At 39.7% G+C, this 20,972-nt stretch overlaps 2 protein-coding genes across 10 annotated transcripts in view; one reads left to right on the top strand and one right to left on the bottom strand.

Moving 5' to 3' along the window:
* Positions 1-818: 818 nt before the first annotated feature.
* Positions 819-19,510, bottom strand: PRR14L (proline rich 14 like). The gene is made up of 10 exons (XM_068701297.1): positions 19,403-19,510; positions 18,346-18,852; positions 16,802-16,883; positions 16,080-16,145; positions 11,045-13,853; positions 7,618-7,686; positions 6,685-6,853; positions 6,280-6,386; positions 5,225-5,296; positions 819-4,555 (listed from the first exon to the last, which is right to left on the bottom strand). The coding sequence occupies exons 2-10, from the start codon at positions 18,805-18,807 to the stop codon at positions 4,237-4,239; spliced, it is 4,155 nt and encodes a 1,384-aa protein (XP_068557398.1). The 5' UTR covers positions 18,808-18,852; positions 19,403-19,510; the 3' UTR covers positions 819-4,236.
* DEPDC5 (DEP domain containing 5, GATOR1 subcomplex subunit) overlaps positions 18,514-20,972 on the top strand; it is a 47,588-nt gene continuing 45,129 nt past the window's right edge. For 8 of the 9 annotated variants that reach the window (XM_068701288.1, XM_068701294.1, XM_068701291.1 and 5 more), the window contains exons 1-2: positions 18,514-18,653; positions 20,711-20,828. In XM_068701288.1, coding sequence (XP_068557389.1) covers positions 20,771-20,828 — 58 coding nt within the window. In that variant the 5' untranslated portion in view covers positions 18,514-18,653; positions 20,711-20,770. Of the gene's footprint in view, positions 18,654-19,599; positions 19,623-20,710; positions 20,829-20,972 lie in introns of those variants that run through there. The other variant, XM_068701287.1, reaches the window with a different exon arrangement.

Here is a 20,972-nt window from a genome sequence, read left to right on the forward strand (position 1 = left end):
TTTGTTGCATCATTTGGCATTGACTAAGCCAATAGCAGAGAGTGGATGCAAATCCAAACTCATCTATCTACCTTTCAGGAAGAAAGTTGATAAGATGAGCGTAGGCAAGTCCCAGTATCGTAGCAGAGCAAAATCTTCGTATACAGCATTGGTGACAGCAAGCTATAGCCTTGAAGTGGGGGAACAGTAGGGGCCTAGTTTAAGTCTTGAGGTGCTCACTCCCTTTCTTTACTGGAGCTTATATGCCATCTGCAGGACTCAGGTAACCCTGCACTTTCAGAAAGATGAGAATAGGGTGAAGTGCAACAGCCAGTTTTTAGCTTTGCCAAGAACAGAATGCAGCTGAATGTGCAGCGAGTTGAAAACATGGGTGATATGCAAGATATTATCAGCTCTTGGGAAGTGGGAGTTATTTTCTGTTATAGATATTACAGAGGCTTGAATAGCTCTGTTTAGTGTTCCTATGCTTCTGCTTTGGTTTAAAAGCTGTAGGTTGATGTCTTGCACAGACTTGCAGTGTGTGAACCACGGGCCTCTTCCAGCTTTGAAGCATTGGGTTCTGAACCTAGTGGGTACTGTTTATATGGTACTACTCTACTGCCTTAAGAAATGGACGTTGTCTCAGCAATGTAATTAGTTAGGAGTGTGTTTACAATGCCCCAGGTCTGTCCAGGTAAAGTATGGCTACAGCTGAACAGTGCAGTGTTGAATTGCTGCTGCATGGCTCAGTAACAGCCCATGCAGTTACTTAAGGGTGTCAACCTCTTCCCACCATGTTTGTAAGACAGAAGTATCAGGCATAGTTACTAATACAAGGCTGAAAGTTTCTCAGAAAAATTTATTTCCATAAATTAAAAACACACACAAAAGAAACAATAAAATTTTAGATTCACACAATATTGAACAGAAATAAAATGCCAAGAGCATGATGGAGGCTAATGGCACAGGCATACAAATTCTCATTGCGCTATATGTTGACATAATAGCATTATATAGACGTTTAATCCACAGTTAGCATCCATATTCTAGAAGAGCACCTGAAACATAATATACCAAAGGCCCACCTCAAATGAAATACAATAAATGAAAACTGCTTGCAGAAAATCAGCAAGCATCAGAACTCAAACGTATGCAGCCACAATGACAGTCAGGCAAACCTTGCAACACATAAAGTAGCCTTAGCTGCTCCAATTGTAGCATGATGAAAGAAAGATTTTGTTTTCAGGAAAGTGATCCTTCTACCTCCCATAATCAGCAAATTTAGCAAAAAGCTGCCTGGCTCTGAAAAACATACTGCTACATGATGGTACCTGGCAATCTGCAATTCTCAGACTGCTCTAGTCAGCAATTGGTGAGCAATATATACAATGTCTTTCCATGATGATACAAAAAAAAAAATCCTCACTGGAGTGGGTTCTCTCTATGAAAAGGCAAGTGTACACATCTTGCAGCTGAAGAAGTATTTAAGACCCCAAAATATGCCTCCTCAATATTTTTTTTTCCTTCAATTACCTGAGACAGAAGCAGCTCAGAGTGGCAAATACCTACCTTTGCACCATCCTCACTCCCAGTTACAAGCAGCAGCCACAAGGAACAAGGCTGTTCCGTGAGTGTTGTAAATAGGGACAGAAGTGGGAGAGGGAAAAAAGGAAAAGTGCACAAGAATGACTGACATCTGTTCCTGAAGGGTGTGTGGGGAGGAAGAAAAAGATGCTTTGTTTCAGTTAGTTTGCATCTCTATCATACAAATACTAAACCAAAACAGAATAATGCTGTATATCTGGGTTTCCACAAGCTCTAAGGCATGGGACAAACTAGGAAACTGCTAAATTATTTTCTAACTCCTTCAGTTTTTGTAAATAAAAGGGAATCTGGCATTTTCTTTCCTCTGCTCTCTCTCCTGTAACTGTTAAAGAGCTATTGTGTTATTTCAGAATCAATCAGAAATAAGGCAGAGTAAGGAAGCAGACAAAAAATACAACAAAACAACCCACACACAAAGGAAACAACAACAAATTCCATGTTTTGAAGCACGCTAGAGGTATGAACTGTTCTTGGACCCAAGTTACCTCCCTCCTCACCCATATCCTTGTTTTCTTAAAAGCCCCAGTGAGGTTACAGCTCAGTTGTGTCACAGCACTAGAAGACTGCCATATTAATAGAAGGTAAATTAACACTGTGCCACAATCCCATTCTACAGCATTAAAACCATAAAAAAAGTTATATATATGTACATATACATATATATATACACACACACATATACATACATACATACATACACACACACATCACTCTTGCTACAGCTTCCAGCCAGTCAATTTTTGGGCAATAAATCAACATATGGAAAGTTTTGAATATTTTTTGAAAAGGTGGTTGACCTTTATTTTTTTTAGGGAATTCTTTTTATAAAAATAAAGAAGATCAATTAAAATGTTCTGCAGCAGCTCAAATAGGTTAACCAGACCTTGCTGCTGAAATAGTATGTTAATATGTTCAAAGTTTGCCTACTTTGTTATTCTATCCCCAAAACCCAAACAACACTACTCTAAGTCTGCACTCTTCTCTTTTCTTCAGTCTTCCTGATTAAAGATAATTTGCCTCCTAAACAAGAATGTAAACTTCCAGGAATCCCAGCATGCAAGCTGAGAGCAAAACAAACCCAGAATACATTTCTCTCAAGACTCAGGCACAGAGAATGTAATATTCCTCTTTCATCTCTCTACTTCCAAAGCTCTGGAATTCAACAGATTGCTTGTTAATTTTGAGTTTCCTGTTAGGCCAGTAACAGAAATGGCAGAGCAGCAGAAGATAATGATGGTATTTTCAGTCCTGCATTGACTGGGACTTGATTAAAATACCTACCCACTAGATATTTGCTCATTCTGAAGGTGAATAGGAACTTCAGTATATGGGTAGGTAAATAAGAAAGTGCAAGTTTTAAGTGACAAATAAAAGAATAGACTAATTAGATTTGAGCATCCCAGCAATGACGGCTTTGCATGAATAACTTCTATAGGCACTAAAGGACAGAAATTACCTGTACTGCAGCTAGCATTCATTTTGAATCATGCTTCAAGTAGGTTTAACAGAAGTTACCCCAGAAGGGAGCTCTCTTCCTTGAAAAGCTATAGCTGAGAAATTGCCCAGTGCTGCATGAGATAATTACAAATGGCCTCATATAATGAAAAAAAAATACTTTTGACATCTTTGACATCTTTGTACAGCACCAGCTATTATGTACAATGGTGCTGTACAAAGGACATCTAATTTTGAGCTATATGGATTGTAAAACTAAAGTGTTTTAGAAAAATCTTTTTTTTTCCTGTTGGTGTTAAAATGAAGCTGATATTTTTACTGAAATTAAAATCATTTAAAAATGAGAATCAAAGATTTTGCTGGTGTTTCCAGTATGCAGCAGCTCAGCTCAGTTAAATTAAAAGCTCTACTTGCATATGCTGTGACTTAACATCCTCATGGGCTTTGCCTCTGGAGAAGAGGTATAAAGCATCAGCCAATTAGGTAAAAACTTACTCTGCTATTGGGGAAAAATTAGCACTGGGCACCTTCTTTTCTGAAAATATTATTATTTTTAAAAATCTCAGATCATGTTAAAAGGTGTCCTCATACTGCAAATACACAAATATATACAAAGTGCAAGTTATTTAAATTCTAGTTACGTGGGGCTTCTGCTGCCTGAAGCCAGAAAGGGCCAGAAAGTCAGAAGGAACCTTCTAAGTAAACAGAAGGAAGAAATAATTGAAAGCAAGCCCAGACTGCTACTTTTAATTATTAAAAAGTTAGTGGTATATCAGCAATGTGTTTGTTAAAACTTATCTTTACCAAACACCATATCTCTTCTGTCAGGTTGTTCAAAATAGCCATTACAGTAGTAACAGCAGATTCAAATGTGCAAATGTTTTGGAGTACAGAGTTCTAGCATCACTGAAGGTACACTACGTCCTCTTTTATACTCCTACTCTACCTTCAAAATGTTGTTAAACATCATTAAACATTAGCCGTAACTTCCAGAGGGTGGGGAAGGAAGGGAAGTCTTAACATGGCTGTGTTGCACTCACACTGGGACCCTAAGAGGATCCCTCCAGTAGCATTAAAAAAATAAAAAATAGCACCTTAAAGAGGGACACAGCCAATAACTTATCATCAGGTATTAGAAGAGAGTGGTAGAGTAAGGTATGAAGAAGTCAGTAAATTTCTCCCAGAAGGACTAAAATACTAAAGTAGCTGATTTGGGCCATATTCAGCTGAGTGGCTCCCTAGGATGACAGAGGCCTGCTCCTGCTCAGCCTCCTTTGCAAAAAAGGCTTCAAGGTCCATTAGCTTCTGACTCAGAAGGGCATCTAACTCTGCACTTTGTAGTGCAGCTCTTTTTGCTCGAGTGAAACTACCCACTGCTTTGATTTTGCCTCGTGCTTTCCTCTTCCGAGGAAGAGTGAAGTCCTGAAACTCTAGAATCCGCTTTCTCTTCTGCTGGCTGATAGAGATCAAGTGTCCATTTTTCTCCTTGGGCTCTTCAAAGATTGTTTCCAAGCTCCTGGTAAAAGCGAAAGATAGAGCTCATGAACACTTCGGAAGCAATTAACCACCTTACAAAGACAGGGAGACTGATTCATTCCGTAACCCAAGTAAACACACTTTTAACTTTTACATTTTTTACAGCCCCTCCACATCTCTTCTAATCTATATTTATCTGCAGCTTACACTTCAGATAACCGCACATTTATACTGCTAGCTATGTAATTTGTTATTGTTGCATAGACACCTGGGTTGAATCTCTTTGTATTTCAGTTCAAAAACACAACTGTAGACCCTTGATTTTATAGAATAAATAGATTTGAACATTAAAAGACATGCTACTCTTGATAGTCGTGCTCGACTTAGGGAGTTATTCTTGTGGTTCTAAATAATAATTAGTTGCCTTTTACTTCTGAAAAAATTAGAATTGTACTTGGATGGAGAATAGAATGAATGAATAGATGAAAAAAATACACAAGTTCATATAACTGCAAAATTTTAGTTCATATTCTCTTTCGCTGCTTTCCATCCAAATACTAAGAGATACTAATTTTTGACCAAGTTTCCTTATCTTTGTGAACTAGAGCAATTTTTCAAATGTAACTCCCCCTTAGATTTCAGACACCTTTAATCTTCTCACCAGCAACCTACATTCATCTTAGTGTTCTCAATAGGAAGCAGAACCAACCTGGCTGGAGGAGGGGACTTGTAGTTCTTGTTTGTGTAAATTTCTTCTAAACTAAATTCTTTTTTCTTAAGCCTGAAAAAGTAATGAACAAATCAAATCAATACTTTCAAAAATCATCTTTTCACAAGAAGCAGATTTACTAGAAAATACTGTTTGCCTTCTATGCTTAAATGATAGCTACATTTCAAATTAGAACATCATTTTAGACTAGCTGGGTACAAAGAAGAAGGAAAAATGAGATCCCAAAGTATCTCATCCAGTGTTTCTAAAACATCTGGGTCAAGACTTGTCATTTCTGCAGAGATCACTGCTCCTTCTAGCACACTACAATGTTTTGATATAATGGTGCTCAAAACAAGAAAGGGAAATCCGTTCACAGCTCACTTTTTTGTGGAAGCTAAGAAAATAAAGTTTAGTACATAAACATTTCACCTCTTGAGACTGATCTTAAAACTTAGTTATAGACATTTAGTTATCAACCTGATGTGTGAAGAAATGCATTTCTTTGTCTAAGCTGGCACTTCTGTTCAGGACAGAAATGAATAAAATAGATGACTGATTGGAAAAGCTTTGTAAGTATTTGGCACTGTGACTACCCACATTTAAAATGTACTAATGCTTTCCTAAGGTCTTATACCACAGGAAAAGAAAGGACAGTCAAGAACTCCAACATAATTTGCATCAACAGAACTTCCTGGTAAGTCTTTGTCTCACTGTGCACTGTAGGAAGATTTATTTTTAATGCTCGCTTATCAGTATAGTATAACCTTCTTTAGAAAACCATTCCACCACAGGTTAGTGTTTCAAGTTTTGCCTAAAAACTAGACATTCGTTCATACCCAACAGCCCTTTATTCATCCTTTCTCACTTGAAAAAAGTTATGTTTAAACACCTATACTTTTATGTTATCCTACAAGTAATCATCAGGTGTTACTCAGCTGGGAGTGTACAAAATAGCTGTGGTAAGAGAAGCATTTATTGAAATATTTATATTATTATGCAGGAAATATAAACAACAGAAGCTAGCATAAGTCTATTTAAAACATACGACTTACCTTTTTGGTTTGGGTAGTCCCATTGGAGTAAGGTTAGGATCTGGCTTAGGAACAGTTTTCCTGATTCGGATCTGTGAGACTTTCTTTGGCCTCTTTTCTGGCTCAGTCTTGGGGTGGAAGGTTGGGAAGAAAAAAAATTTAAGATGAAGGAAGTAATTACCATGCTAGTTAACCAAATTCCCTTTTATGTTAAGTATACATTATCTATAGAAGAAAAATTCTCTATTCCTCTTTGTTTGGCCACCTTTCAAGCTTTCTGCTTGAAAACAAGAAAGCAGCACAGACTAGGACTAAGGGCCTATTTTCTCCCCTCATTTAACATTTACTAGGAAACATTCAGCAGCAGCAACTTTAAGTCCTAGGGAACAAGCGTCTGAGATACTTACAAATCTAAAATGAACTCACTTTTTTCAGTTCTGTGTTATCTTGAGATCTAAAACAGGCCGGAATGGAAGTATTAGCTTCATCAAGGTCAGGGACCTGGAGTTCAGATGCTGGAAGCCTGGGGGGAGATGGCAATGCTTCTGGAAGCAAGCGAGACTTTGGTAATGGAAGAAGGAATGAAGGTTCCAGACTGTAACAGAGGAAGAAGGGGATATGTGTAGATTAATACACATTTTATTCTGCAACATCATCCCATGCTCTCATATGATGTTCCTAAACTACAATATGGACACAAAAAGCAATGCAGTTCATAGGAATTACCTAAGTGAACACTTTCTCCACTACATAAATACAGCCAAAATCTTGCTGCAGGTTGCAAGTATACCAAAACAAACTAAATTGCCAGTATATTTGAACATTAATTTTAAAACCACTCTTCCTTTCCATATAGTTAAAGAGTTTATAGCTCTATTTGGTCATTACAGGTAGAAAATGATTAATTCTCCTTTTCTGTCACCAAATTTCTTTGGCACAGCTATTAATTCAGTACTTTTTGTTCACAGATAAAGTTAAAAGACAGCTTTTATCTCTGCCATCCCAGCACTGAAAAAGAGTAGAAGGAAGTATCAGCACCTAATCTCCAGTTCCTCAAGCAGAAAGAACATATATCCAAGTAAGAAAAAAAGTTCTGTAGTTTTACATGCGTATTTCATAGTAAGTGACACAACATGTTTGAAAGTAACAGTGTTGTTCTGTACAGTGGTCTACATGGTGTTTGTGTGAATGCCCCTCTACACTCCTCCATGACATGATCCAGCCAGTGTAGAACTTTAATCAGAAAGCTATTCTTGAACTTCCAAAAACTGAAAGCCAAACTGACATAAACAATGTCTCTTTCTAAGAAAACTTACGATCGCACTACTTGGAATAAATATAAAAAGTCAAGACACTCACGATATCTCACGACCCAGTGTCTGTAGTGCTTCCATACTCTGTACAGGTAAGTGCGGTAACATGGCATAGCTGGTTCAAAAGAGTAAGAAAAAAAACAAACAACAACAACAACAAAAAGACATAAGTTAGATCTACATTATAAAAAAAATGAAGGAAAAATACCTAAGTATAAACTGGACTGCAAGACAAAAAAAAAAAAAAAGCTCATATTGGGAACGGCAAAGGGAAGAAAGACTAATACCATACAAGAGTAAGCCACATCTGCAATTTAGTCCACTAACAATAAAATTTCACTGACAGCTTGTTAGGGAAATAGTCCTACTTTCACTTAAGAATGGTAGTGATAAGGAAATAAAAGCACAGAGAGGGAGACAAATAATTACAACTTTTGGAGTAATACCATGGAAATCTAAATTCCTCATTCAAAAACCCTAGCTTTTCAGATTAAACAAAAACCATGAAGTTTTTGTCCACTAAATCAAAAAGTCTATTGTGAAACAGCAGCAAGTACAAAGAATGATTTCCTTAAGACTCAATCTCTACCGTCTCTAACTCCCATAATCTTAGTGGAATAATCTTAATTGACTGGAATAACAAAAAGCCTTTCTGTAAGGGTTGGTAATTACCACAATTCTATGAAATAAAAATCATCACAGCAGCTTTGGGTCTTTTAACGTTAAGCTTTACTTTGTGTCCATACTGTTAACAGCATGAAAAATTAGTCAGTTGGAACAGCTTTTATTACATTGCATAGCAAATCTTCCACTTGCTGCTTTCCCAAACTAGCAATTCAATGTACTTCACTGTTCTAAAGCAAAGAAGTTACACACAGACTGGAATGCAAAAAAATAAATCAAAATCAACCATGCTGGCAGCACGGATAAAATGGTATATAAGGAGGCTGGAAAGACCTATTTCTTGTATTTGTCATTTAATATCAGAACAATAACATTGCATTTCTCTCAGTGTTCTTACTCACTATCCCAACAACACTGGAATCTGCACCAACAATGCATCAGAGTTTTTGTGCAATTCAAAAAAAAAATTACAAGAGAGGAAAACACACTTCAGAAATTTTGAATCCAAATGAGTATTAAGTAGAAAAAGGATTTAAATTAAAGAATGTTTTATTACTGGCTGTGGAAGTAACAGCACAAGTTATTAGGCAGATCTGTTGTAGTTCCTTGTTTTCCTGGTCATTTAAAACTGACAATGAATAAAACCATTTAAAGAGGACAAACTCTCTTCCAGAAGAAAATGGCCTTCAGAAAATTAGGAGCCACTTTTCAGTTTTTCTGATTTTTAACTATCTTAAAACAAGCAGAGATTTGTCATACTGGGAGCTGAAAATGCCTTTATACTGCACTCCTATTTCTTGTATTCTTACATTTACATGCCAGATACTTCTTTCACAGGAGATTATATATTTTTTTGAATACACACAAATTTAAGAGAGATATACTGAATTATCCTTGTCACTGTTCCTGTTAATGTGTTAAGAAAAATAAGACATATTAGTTGATGAGGACAGGCTATCAAGCTCTAGAAAAACTGAATCTAAAATGGTGTTAAATATTTTAAAGGCTAGGCTTAATTCTTTCAATTGTTTTATATCCCAATCCTTCAATTTTACTTTTTGTGTGTTTATTTTAAGAATAGGATTTACTTACTGCACTTTAAACTTCTGGGAACATTCTTTTAAACTTACTGCCTTAAACGCACCACAGTAACTTCATTTTAAAGAAAATCCAAGTGGGACAATGCAATAATTAAGTCTACCTACTATGTATCTGTACATATCAGGACATATCTGAAAGGTATTTAAGAATAAAATACCAACTGAGTTTCAGGGTATTTTAACTTTGGGTATTTTTCACTTAGGGTGATAAGATTTGATTTGGCTTCTCTCCCTTTTGAATAAAGATCACTAATAGCAGAATATCTGTTTTGTTTTGTTTTGTTTTTTAAATTATCCTTTATGTCAAGGAATTAAGTCCTCTTATATTTTAGTTATGTGGATATGCTGTAGCAAGCTGCCTTGGAGTCTGTAGACTTAATTACAGGAGAAAACATGAGTATAATTCAGCTCAAATCTCACAGTCCAAGGATATCATATCTCCACAATATAAAATAGTAATTTTACCCCACACTTGGATGGAAGTTTTAAAAAGCAGGGGTTTTATTTTGTTTTTTAAAAGTGTAACAAAGTCTTATTTTAAGCTGAGTGCTCAAACTGTAGTTTACTGATACATTTACTTCCAGGGTACTAATTTATACACTTGAAAATTCAGTCCAGTAGAATATGCTGCGAAGTTGTCTCTATGCTATTATTCAACTTCAATCTTTTAGCGCAGAGAACTCCCAGAATGGAGTAACTCTTTCATATGCTCACTCAAATCTTTTCAGCGAGCAATCAAAATACTTAAACTTTTAGATACATTCTCCATTTACACAAAACAAAACACAGCATGAATTATATATAACTAAGATACGCCAAATTCAACAGTACTCTAGAGACTGCAATTTTAAACAAGAGTTGATCGAATTGGTTTTTATGCTGCGCTCATGAACCTATAACTCTGTCCAGGAATCTTAAGACTGCAAGATCAGGAACTTAACTGTCCTGTGGTGTCTCAGGTAGCAGAACTGATACATAAAACACGAAAACGTTTGCTCAAGAGCAAGCAAAAAAAGTCTTCTACCAGAACTAGGAACCTCTTCTCTTATTCTGTTTCTCAGCAAACAGATCTCAAATGCAGATAACAATGTTAAGCGAGATATGCAAACTAGACTTCAGTCCTCTTCCCACTCATATTGAGGACAGAAATCACAATAATTGATCACCAACCTGAAAAGGAGCTATGCTTGCTTGTGCCAACAATACATCTAGCACATACTATCAAAAGACATAGCACATGTAAAGAGGTTTCAATTAGTATAGAACAGTTATGGAATACAATTAAAGATTTAACTGAATTCTCACCCCCATTAGGATTCTCCCTAAGCTAATATTGAATACTTTACAGTCATTCAAGTGACACTTGCGGCTCAGACCTCTGAAAAAAGCTCTCCTACCTCAGAAATCCAGTTGCTCTGCAGTCACTCTGAATACAACTAATGAAGTAGCTCACCTTTCTGCATTATATATTCTTGTGTGTATATTTGGAGTGGGAGAAGAAAATAGAGTTAGCCATTCTGCCAAAAGAGGATATTATTAAAGCAAAGGCACATATATTTAAATTCAGCTAACAGACTGTTCCATAGGGATGAATCTTCCATGCTGAGCCATTTTTGGAGCAGAATGTGTAGATTTGGAATGGGGGACACTGACCCTCCAACACAAGCTCCAATTACCCTCTCCCCCCAAAAAGGAGCAAGAACATACCCTATACATATTTATTCTCAGAAATAAGTTGATGGGTTTTACCTGTTCTCGATGCCCACACTTGGCTGCCACTTGCAGTGATTGGAATGAAGAGGAGTGATTTCGGAGGGACAGGCAGAAGGACCATGCTGACTCCATAAGGATAGGGCCCTGCCCAATGAGTACGGCAAGGAAGAGACGAGATCATCCGACACATTAGTTCGATACCTTGCCCCTTTCAAACCCTGTGTGAATTGGGACATAAATAGTCTCTGGACAGTAGGAATACGACTGGTTAAGTTTCTTCTTCTCGTCCAAATCCTGTAACATCCCGGGGAAGAAAGTGCTAACACTGTGTGAAGGCCAAGCATGGAGCAACTTCCCATTCTTTCAGCTACGGCATTTCTTCTGTGGTTGGGATGAAGGGCAACAGCCCCTGGGGTTGTTACAGAGAGAGGGGAAGGCAGATCATTATCTAGGCTGGAATCTTCCTTGAAAGTTGCTGCATCCAAACAGCTCTGAGACAGGAGAAAAGAGAATGTCCACTTTGAAGGTGGTGCCGGCATTTCTCCCAAAACTGGTCTGTGATGTCCAGAGTGCCGAGATGTACTCCCTGTTAGGTCTGTCACAGGATTGGAGTCCAATTTTATGTGAAAAGAAATTGGGAAAAGTGGGGTATCCAAGAAAGAGGATGGAGAATTGTTGCTCAAGTCTAAAAAAGATATTTTGGTAGATCCTACAGGATAAAGTGCCAAAGACTGAAAGCTGAACATCTTGGTACACCAACTGTCAGCCCAGCGTGAGTGTAAGTTCCTGTTAATGCAAGACAAAGCTTCCAATAGATTTTTAGATCTACGTTGGCTGTACCGCTCAGCCACTGGAAGGATTTCAGAAGAACATGGCAGTGGTTCTATGTTATGGATGCTTTTGGCAGGTGCCAGTAGTTTGCTAGCCATTGCAGACAGCTTGCTCAACAATGCTGGTTCTTTGGTACATTTTCTACACTTCAAGCTGTTCAACAAACTGCACCTCTTGGCAGAGAGCCTTGGCATACGTACAAATCTCATGGCTATTTCCTTTTCCACTGTTGGTGGTTTGCATGTAAAGTATAAAGATTTGAGGAGTGTATTTTCCTGGCTAGGGGGCATTTCTGAGGGAGTCTCCAAAAAAGTTGAACTTTTATTTTTTTTCATTTTTCTTACTGTTTCTACTTGATACGAAGTGGGAACTTTTTTGCACGTCCTTCCAGGCTGTCTTTTTAATGGAAAAGGTCCTCTTAATTTCTTTGTAGTTCCAAAGGCACCGGGAATTCCATTATAGTTTAAATTAAGGTTCAGGTTTTCCATTTCTGAATCCTGAGTCTTCAAAAACTGTGAACTAATTGTATCAGGGGTAATCTTTGGCCTTTTGAGTTCTTGTAAAGTGCTATGTAGTTTATTTTCACTGCTTTTGAAAGCAAAAATCTCCTCTGAAGGACCTTGAAACTTTGTATTTCTTGCCATCACCAACTCAGTTGAAGAACTGCATAAAAGTTCTGAACTGTCCAATATGCTTGGTTGCAGTGTGACTTTTGCTTTCACTTGGTATTCCGACTTCTTTTCTTGTTGTGCCTTCTCTGACAAATGTACCTCCATCTCCTCGTACTTTTTCTTTCGTTTAAGTGCCTGACATTTCTCTACTTGATCAAGTCTCTCCAAACCTAAAGCCTTATTTTCCTTGCAAACTGAATAAACTGGTATAGTGTCTTGAAATCCTGTAATTTTCTTTAAATTATCTTTGCTCTGCGCATTTAATTTGTAAGGCACACATACTTCATGGCAAACACAATTTGGTGATGCTTCTTTGCAACTGTTTGATAGTATATTCTTAGACGGATAAAATGGGGATGTTGTATTATATGGGAATTCTGGTGAAATTTCTGTGTCAGGTGCATTTTCAGTTTGACAGTCTTGCACAGTTTCTGAACACTGACTGATACCTGCTAAGTGTGCAAGCTTTGTAGTATTTTTTCCTTCTTTTGAAAAATTTAGGTTAGATCTTGTGATTTCTTCAAAAACATTTTCACAATTCTCAATACTGACAGGGACCATTTTGCTACCAGATTCTTTTGTACCTTCTAACAAAGCCCATCGGAAATCTCCTCCATCAAGGAAAGGATGTATGGGCAGCTGTTTTCTAGGAGCTATTTCTCTTTCAATCTTCTCTTCTACACATGCATTCTTAAACTTCCGTTCACAGTCACCACCTTCTGGTAAGGTCACATCCATGTCTTTTCCAGCTAGAACACATCGTGATTTGCTGTCAGAAAGGCTTTCTTCAAGAGTTTCTTTACCTTCTCTTCCACATCTGTTTTCTTGTTCTTTTAGTTCTGTTGTCTCCACCTGAATTAGATCACTGATGAAGCCCACGCATCCTGAAGAGTCGGCATTTCTTATACCATTTAAAGAGTCAAAATCCACTCCCTTCTCTTTTACAGTTCCTTGAAAACCATCTTTCCTTACATATTTATGAATCAACGGAGGTAGGTCATCACCTTTTTTTAACAGTTTCTCTTCACTTTGACTAGAGACAACTGATGTTTTAGTTTCTTCCACAGAAGTAGCCACAGATTGTAAACCTGTGTTTGGTGGTTTGTTTAAACTTTCTAGATGCTTGCTGCCTGGAACTGGGCCATTAAACTCACTTTGATGTGCAAGAAACTGATTTTCCATTGGACACAGAGTCTTTTCTGTTTTGGTAGCATGTCTCCTTCGAATATTCACGTTGCTGAGTAATGGACAATCACAGATTGAAGTGCTATACTCAGAAGGGTTAGCTGTGAGTGATGACACTTCTTTCTTCTCATATGTGCCTAGTTCTTTCATCTTCGGGCCTAATGGAGAGTTGCAAAATCCAAAATTATGAACACATTTTTTTTTGTTCAGATATCTGACTAATAGCTCTTCACTAGTCTTACTTCTCCAACTGCATTCAGGAGCCTTTGGAGAACTCACAGGTCTTATTTTATCAAATTCATCTGTCTGGAGAGCACACATGCTAATTTGTTCTTTTGCCTTATCTTTGCCACAAATAATTTCACTGACATCTGTTACCTTATAAAGATCAAATCGTTTCACATTTCCAAACTTCATATTATTATTTGAAACCTCATCTCCTACCAAGGTAGCAGTAGGCTCCTCTGCAGTGTAAGTTGAGCAAAACATGTTTTTTGCTGTGGAAATGTCATTTATCCCATGCAGAGCTACATCTCTGTTGCCCAAGTGATCTTCAGAAGGAAGAGATCCACATGCCAAAGGGAAGCGTTCTTCCAGAAAGACGACAGCCTTTTTACCATTACATCCAGATGAAGCTTCTCCTTCCAAACTATCATTTTCTTCAATCTTCATCTCAATGTCAGCCTTAAAAGAATGACTGCTTGGGAGAGCATCGTCTCTATGTGTACTCCCTGATAAAGTACAGGAAGTACTGGCAACTGTACGCCAGTATTTTACGCTCTGATTATTACAATGCCATGTGTCACTATGTTCATTTTCTAAACCGGTGTCCACACTTTCTATATTCCCTGCTAAAGACTTTTGGAAATTTTTTCTTATCATATTAGGAGCATCAAAAGTCTTGAGATTTACTGAAGACTCAAAATTGTCTCTATGAAGTACAAATTCAGCAACTTGTTCCTCTGTTGTCCCAGAAGCACCAACTGATTCTTTTCCAAATAGACTATCCTGAGCCTTGTCCCTGCTTGCAACTTCATTAGTACAAGGAAGACACTTGTTACAGTGAGGTTCTCTTGATTTTTGTGCAACAGGAGGTAGAGTTACACTTAGTGTATAAATCAAATCAGTTTCTTTGCCAGTGGACAAAGTGTCATTACTATTGGCTTCTGTAGAGTCAACTAAACTGCCAGCCAACTCTTCTGACTTTGTATTACTCTCAGATTCCTTTTCAAACAATTGTACCTGAGGTGACCCTTTCTCTACCTTGGTAGTATGGTCCAGACAGCTATGGCTACTGGGATGAGAAGTTTTACTGTAAGAATTATAAATGCATACATCTGTCTGCCTAATTTCATGGGAACTAATACTGTTCATTTCCTTCAATAGTCTCTTTTCTTTTGCACCATCCTTGCATAGGTCACTGACAGAGAATTGCCAGTGGTCCTTCTTCCACTTATCAACTTCTGATGGGACCATTTTAATCTTTTCTTTTGAGAAATTCTCAGAATATGAAGGAATAGAACTAAAACCTGAAGAATGACCATGCTCAGAATTAGCACCCTCTGGAGCTTCAGGCAAGCTACCAGCTTCAATGTTACTTCCCACAGCAATTTTCCTTTGAGTTTCAGCAGCTTCTTCACATTCAAAGCTGTAATATTTACCTATGTTATCATTTTCTTCCCTACAATCAGTTTGAGCACTAGATAATTCTTTGTTCCTTACCACTGAGAGATGCTCTAATGGCATGAATGCATAGGTACAATTTTCTACAAACCCAGTTCCGTGATCATAATTAGTCTGACTTTCCATGTTTTCAGGAAGATACTTTTTTGGGGTTTCATTGATAATTTTATGCATTGTAGTACTAATGTTTTCTAGCAATATATTTCTAGAGTCCAGATAACAGATGCTTTTTGGAACTGAACATAAACCTTCCAAACTTTCTATGGAGAGCATTCTACCACTTTCTACTGATGACAATCTATTGAGTTCATTCTGTTTAGGTAGAGGAACAGTACAGAAGTCATGAACATTGTTTTCTTCATCCTGCTGATAAGTCTGGCAATTAGCAAGTGATGTACTGAATTCATTAACAGGATTTTGTCTGGGTAACTTATCTTTTCTAATCTCCAAAATAGATACAACATTGCCACCTGTTCTCAACCCATTATATTCACTTATTTCTTGTGGTTCTGTGGCTGTTTCAATGTCCATTACTTTTAAAGGCTCTGAAAAATCTAACAAGCTGGTTTCTGAAATTCCAGCTCCGCCCATGACTGTGTCTACATCTGAACATTGATTGCTCTCAGGTGGAAGACCTCGACTCACACTGTCATTCTCGTATTCTACTTTACTAAATATCCTAGTCCCATCAGCTGTCATACCTTGTATGTCTTCAGTGGGCTTTGGAAGAATTTCAGCTGTCACCTGAACATTTGCTTGGTTTTCTTCTGCATAAGAAAAATAACACAGATCAGCACCATACACTGAATGGAGAAGGCATTCAGCTTACTATGTTCCTCTTAGCATTATACACAATATTGTGTGTAGTCTTGGTTTTCAAAACTTATTCAAAGAAATTGAATTCATTGAGAAATGATGCTTGCAATGCTAATACAAGCCTTAAAAAAAGCAAACAAACAACCCCACCATAAATCTAATATAACAAACTCAATCCTTTTCAATACACACATTCCACGTGAGCAGGAGACATCCAAAGACCTGTATTTTTCAGATTCCTCTAATATCAGACTAGGCACGTAAGTGTAGTAATAGCAAGATATATATATATATATATATAGTCCAGCTACAAAGCGTAAGGAAATGCAAAACGTCTGCTATTAACAAGAGCTTCTGCTTTGGCATAAATAAGTACTCCACGGAAGTAACTAAACCCTATCTTTTACATAAAGGGTCTTCAGGAAAGTGCATATGCTATTCTGAAAAAGCAATGGATTAAGTTTGGATACTGTTCAAACTACACAGGGTAATAGCTTCTACTATAGAACAAAGTAAATGAGCTCTCTTACTCATCAATTTTAAATCACCAAAAAGGCATCTGTGAGAGAAGCAGGGGACAGATAGGGATGTAAAACTAAAAATGCACCTTTGTTCTTCAGAGATCCTGCTACTTCAGCGCAACAGCTTCTTGAAGACTTCACCTTATACTGGTTTAGGTGAGGATCCTCCTGAAACAGGACAAAAGTATCAGCAGAGTTTGATCAATTTGCTGAAGCATTTTGCACATTTCAGGGACTGTACCTGCTCATCTAGCTTGATTCTGTCAATAGGACAGACACCCTGAAGGCTAAGAGCACATCAGCCCTTGCACAGAAGCAGACTCGCTTTGCAACTAGTTCATGCAAGCACTTGTAATTTCTTTCTGATCCTATCAACCAACAGCACCTCACCGTTACACAGTGATGCATCCAGAACAGATTTGTGTTTAGAAGCAGTAAAATCTTCCCACACAAGCAACTAAAATGTAAGTGACTTAAATGGGTATTGTCGCAAATGTGAGTGTCAGAAGAATAATCCAGTCACCAAGTCTATCTCACATCCCCAAACCAGTCCTGCATGCCTCTGGTAAGGTGCACACCTTTTCTTTTATTTAGTAGAACTTGCCTTGTATCATTCCTTTTCTTGGCTCAAAACCACATAAACCCAGGAACATGCAACCTAGGTCTGCTTTGGAAAAAAACAAAGAAGCAAATCATCAAAAACCTCACCACCAAGCTCCCTGCACATTTCAAATATGTGAAAGGCCATCTAGGAAAACTGACTATGGAACATTTTATGGTTTTTATTTTCATAACTCTTCAAATAAATCAAACAGTAATCAAAAAATAAGAATTAAAACCATAAAGTATTTTGGTATTATGCAACATCCAGTAATAATTGTAAATTGTGCACCTTATTTCCTGGCTGGTATATGTTCAGTCACAGTACCTTTTTTCTTCCCCGTGTTTTTTTGTATTTGTGAAAACTTTTTAAAAGTTAAAGAAAACTGATAAAGAGTCACTAAATATTTCAATTTTTAATAAAGAGTTTTGTGACTCTTCAGTTTTTAGTAGAGTATTTGGCACATTTTCTAGCAAGTCTTTCCCTAGAAGTATTGTTTTTATCATCAGTCTTTGCCAGAGTGGAGAAAAAACAAACCATGACCATGGGAGATTCTTGTTTTGAGAACATTAACAGTGAACTCTTGCCTCATTACAAACAATAATTCCAAAAATGAAGAAGAATCTTTAATTTTAGATAGAAAACTTAAATGCTAGACTGCATCATTAAAACACTATGACCAGACTGAAATAACTATTAGTTAGTGATTAGTACCTTGACCAGGGATGGTACCTGTGAAATTCACTGTACCCACAGAACATGGGCACTGGGTAACGATGCTTTAGTTACCAGTTCTTCCTTGTTACATACCTGCCTCCTAACACTCCATCAGGATTTAGCAAAGTTTGGTATTTTAAAATACTGTTGGTCTACTAAAATATACTCTCATTTTTCATTGGGCCTGTGATAACCTAAGTAATGACACATGACAGAAAACATAAATAATAGGAAATCAAAAAGCCCTCTGCCTTGTCATTATAACCTTAAATGCAAAATATCACACTGGGATGATTTTTGCTATTTGCTTACTTGTTTCGACCAATCTCCAGGTGTTAAAGCACAGCATTCAGCACAATTCTTCTCAGCATCTTGTGCCCCTTTATCTTCGTGCTGGTATCCACCACCAGAACAGTCTAGTTCCCTAAAGTTTTGTCTTTTGCTTTTTTCATCTTCTTCAAGGTCTCTGTCCCTCGGTAACTCTTCAGGACGGGATTCTGCTGGCCCATGAGAAATCGCTCTGACCATATCATCCGGCTCCTCTGTCTTCTGGCAAAAGTCTTCTACCCCCGAAGTCCCGTGATGCTCAGACGACAGGCTGCTGCTGCGTGCGGGCACAGGTGTGGATACATCAGCCTTTGCATCCAATCCAACGGTAGGCTCTGATACTGCCATCAGCTCCGCGGGGATGCTGGCTGGCAGTCCCGCGTAGAACTCCTCTGTAACACCGCTGGTGGCAGAATCAAGGAGACATTCCACCCCAGCTGATAGCATCGGGGCAGCAGGAGGTCCGTTGTCTGGAGCTTTTCACGGCTTACCCTGAACACGAAAGCAACGTTAACTTCATAGAAAGGAATAACCCAGAGATTAAGAGAAAGGGCTCATTGTTCAAGATTCAAATGCGTGTTTAACAATGATACATCCAGCTATTTTTCTTAGGAGAGGAGCTGAGCAACATTTGAGCGCCCAGACAAAAGTTTCACTAACAAGAGCAGCGCACACAGGGATTGCTGAGGGGTCCTTTCGCATCGAGCCCTCTCCCAGCAGGCGCACCGCCAGCTGCAGATCGCTGAGCACACCTCGGGGCTGGCATCACCCCTCCATCACCCCTGCTCCCCCTCCCCCTGCACTACAACCAACGCGCTCCGCCGCCTCCCGCAGGACCGGGACCCGGGGCCAGCTCCTGCAGGCTCCTCCCTTGTTACCCCCCGGCCCCTGGGAGCCTGGGGCAGCTCCGCGCCCCGCTCCCGTGCTGGGGGCAGGCGGGGCGAGGCGAGGGGTCCCGCTCAGAGCGACCCTGCCCAAGGCTGCCCGGGCACCCCCAGCCCGTCCCGGCCGGGCCCCCCCGGCGCCCACCCGCTCCCGTTACCTGCGGCGGCCCCGCTCCGCTCCTCCCGCCGCCCCCCCGCTCTGACCTCACTTCCCCATCCGGGCCGGGCTCGCAGCCGTTGCTACGGCCCCGCCTCCAGCCCCGGCTCGGCGGCGGCCGCCACCTGACGCGCGCCGGGCCCCGGATGCGGAAGCGGCCCTGAGGTGCCCGGGGGGCCTGGGGGAGGCGGCGGCACCCGGCGGGGGCTCGGCAGCGGCAGGTCAGCGCCCCGACAGCGGGGGGGAGCGGCTCGGGGCCCCCGCCTTTCTCCCCCGTCCCGTAGCGGCCGGGTGAGGAGCTGGGCCACCGGCCTGCGCGCTCCCGCCCCGCCTCCGTGACGGGGCCCTGAGCGCTCCGGGGCGGGCTGACCGGCAGCGGCCCTGCTCGCTGCACGCCCGGGCGGGGAGCGCAGTGCTTGTGGAGAGCTCCTCGGTCCTACGGAGTTTGTGGGAGCCCACAGGGCACGGCTTGTTCCTGCCCTGCGTGTGCGCTGTTCGGGAGGGCTGCTTGAAGGTTCCCCCGCACGCCTCGGGTTGATGTAGGAGCCTCTGCGCGCTCCGGAAGAGCACAGCTACAGCAAACGTGCTCTAGAAGTTGAAAAACTTGTCATGTAATTATGTATCTGTAGTCGTTACCGAAGAGGATCTCGTTACTGGTAGCTTTCAGTTTAAGCACGCTGCTAAAAAAACTACATTGTAGCAGTAAATGCCCTCTGTGGAAATATGCTTTGCTTACATTTCAAGTAGCAGGGGAAAAAACCGCGGTCGTTGATGCAATTGAAGTGTTTAATGCAAAGTGCCAAAACAGCCAATGTTTGCTTGGCCTCATCTGTGCGAGCAGCTGCCTGCCCTCTGCTGGCCCGAGCGCTGCGGCGCTGCTGTGCAATCGGCCAGGTGCGGAATCCGACGGCTGTGAAAGACGGAAAAAGCCGTGAGGAAGTAGGGGAACCCACTTGTGGTACAAGAGCGCACAGTACTGGGACGAAAAGAGAAGATACAGTTGGTAGTGGGTGTGAGTCTGGGTGTTCACTTTACTGCATTTAACACAGGGTTAGGAATTTATCCTTGAAATACAAAAGGTAGATCTTTAGAGAGCAGTGCTGGCTCTGATAGCAGCGCTGATAGAAGAGACATAATTTCTAAGCTTTTAGTTTGACATTTATTAAACTGTATAACGTGTCGTCAGCCTTTCAGGTGTGGCGTTCTTGACCATGTGGTGATGCAGTACCCTTTGTTCACACACAGAGTATACAGAATAATTTTGTAATAACAAGATGTTTGTCCATGTTTGTTTTCATTTCCATATTAGATATGCAAGATGTCTTCAACTGTTTTTACTCAAAGCAGCTGAGAAGAACTGGAATTCAAGATGAGAACCAATAAGGTGTACAAGCTCGTCATACACAAGAAGGGTTTTGGAGGCAGTGGTCAGTATCTCGTGGCTCTTAACAGTGTGACCAGTACTTTTTTACTTCAAATCAATGAACTGATTTGCTGATGCTATTAACAAAATGGTGAAGGTGGAATTTTGTTGTAGCAGTATCACCAGCCAGACTGTGGAAGGCTCTTTT

The sequence above is a fragment of the Anas acuta genome, chromosome 17 (assembly GCF_963932015.1).
Source record: "Anas acuta chromosome 17, bAnaAcu1.1, whole genome shotgun sequence".
NCBI classification, from domain to species: domain Eukaryota; kingdom Metazoa; phylum Chordata; class Aves; order Anseriformes; family Anatidae; genus Anas; species Anas acuta.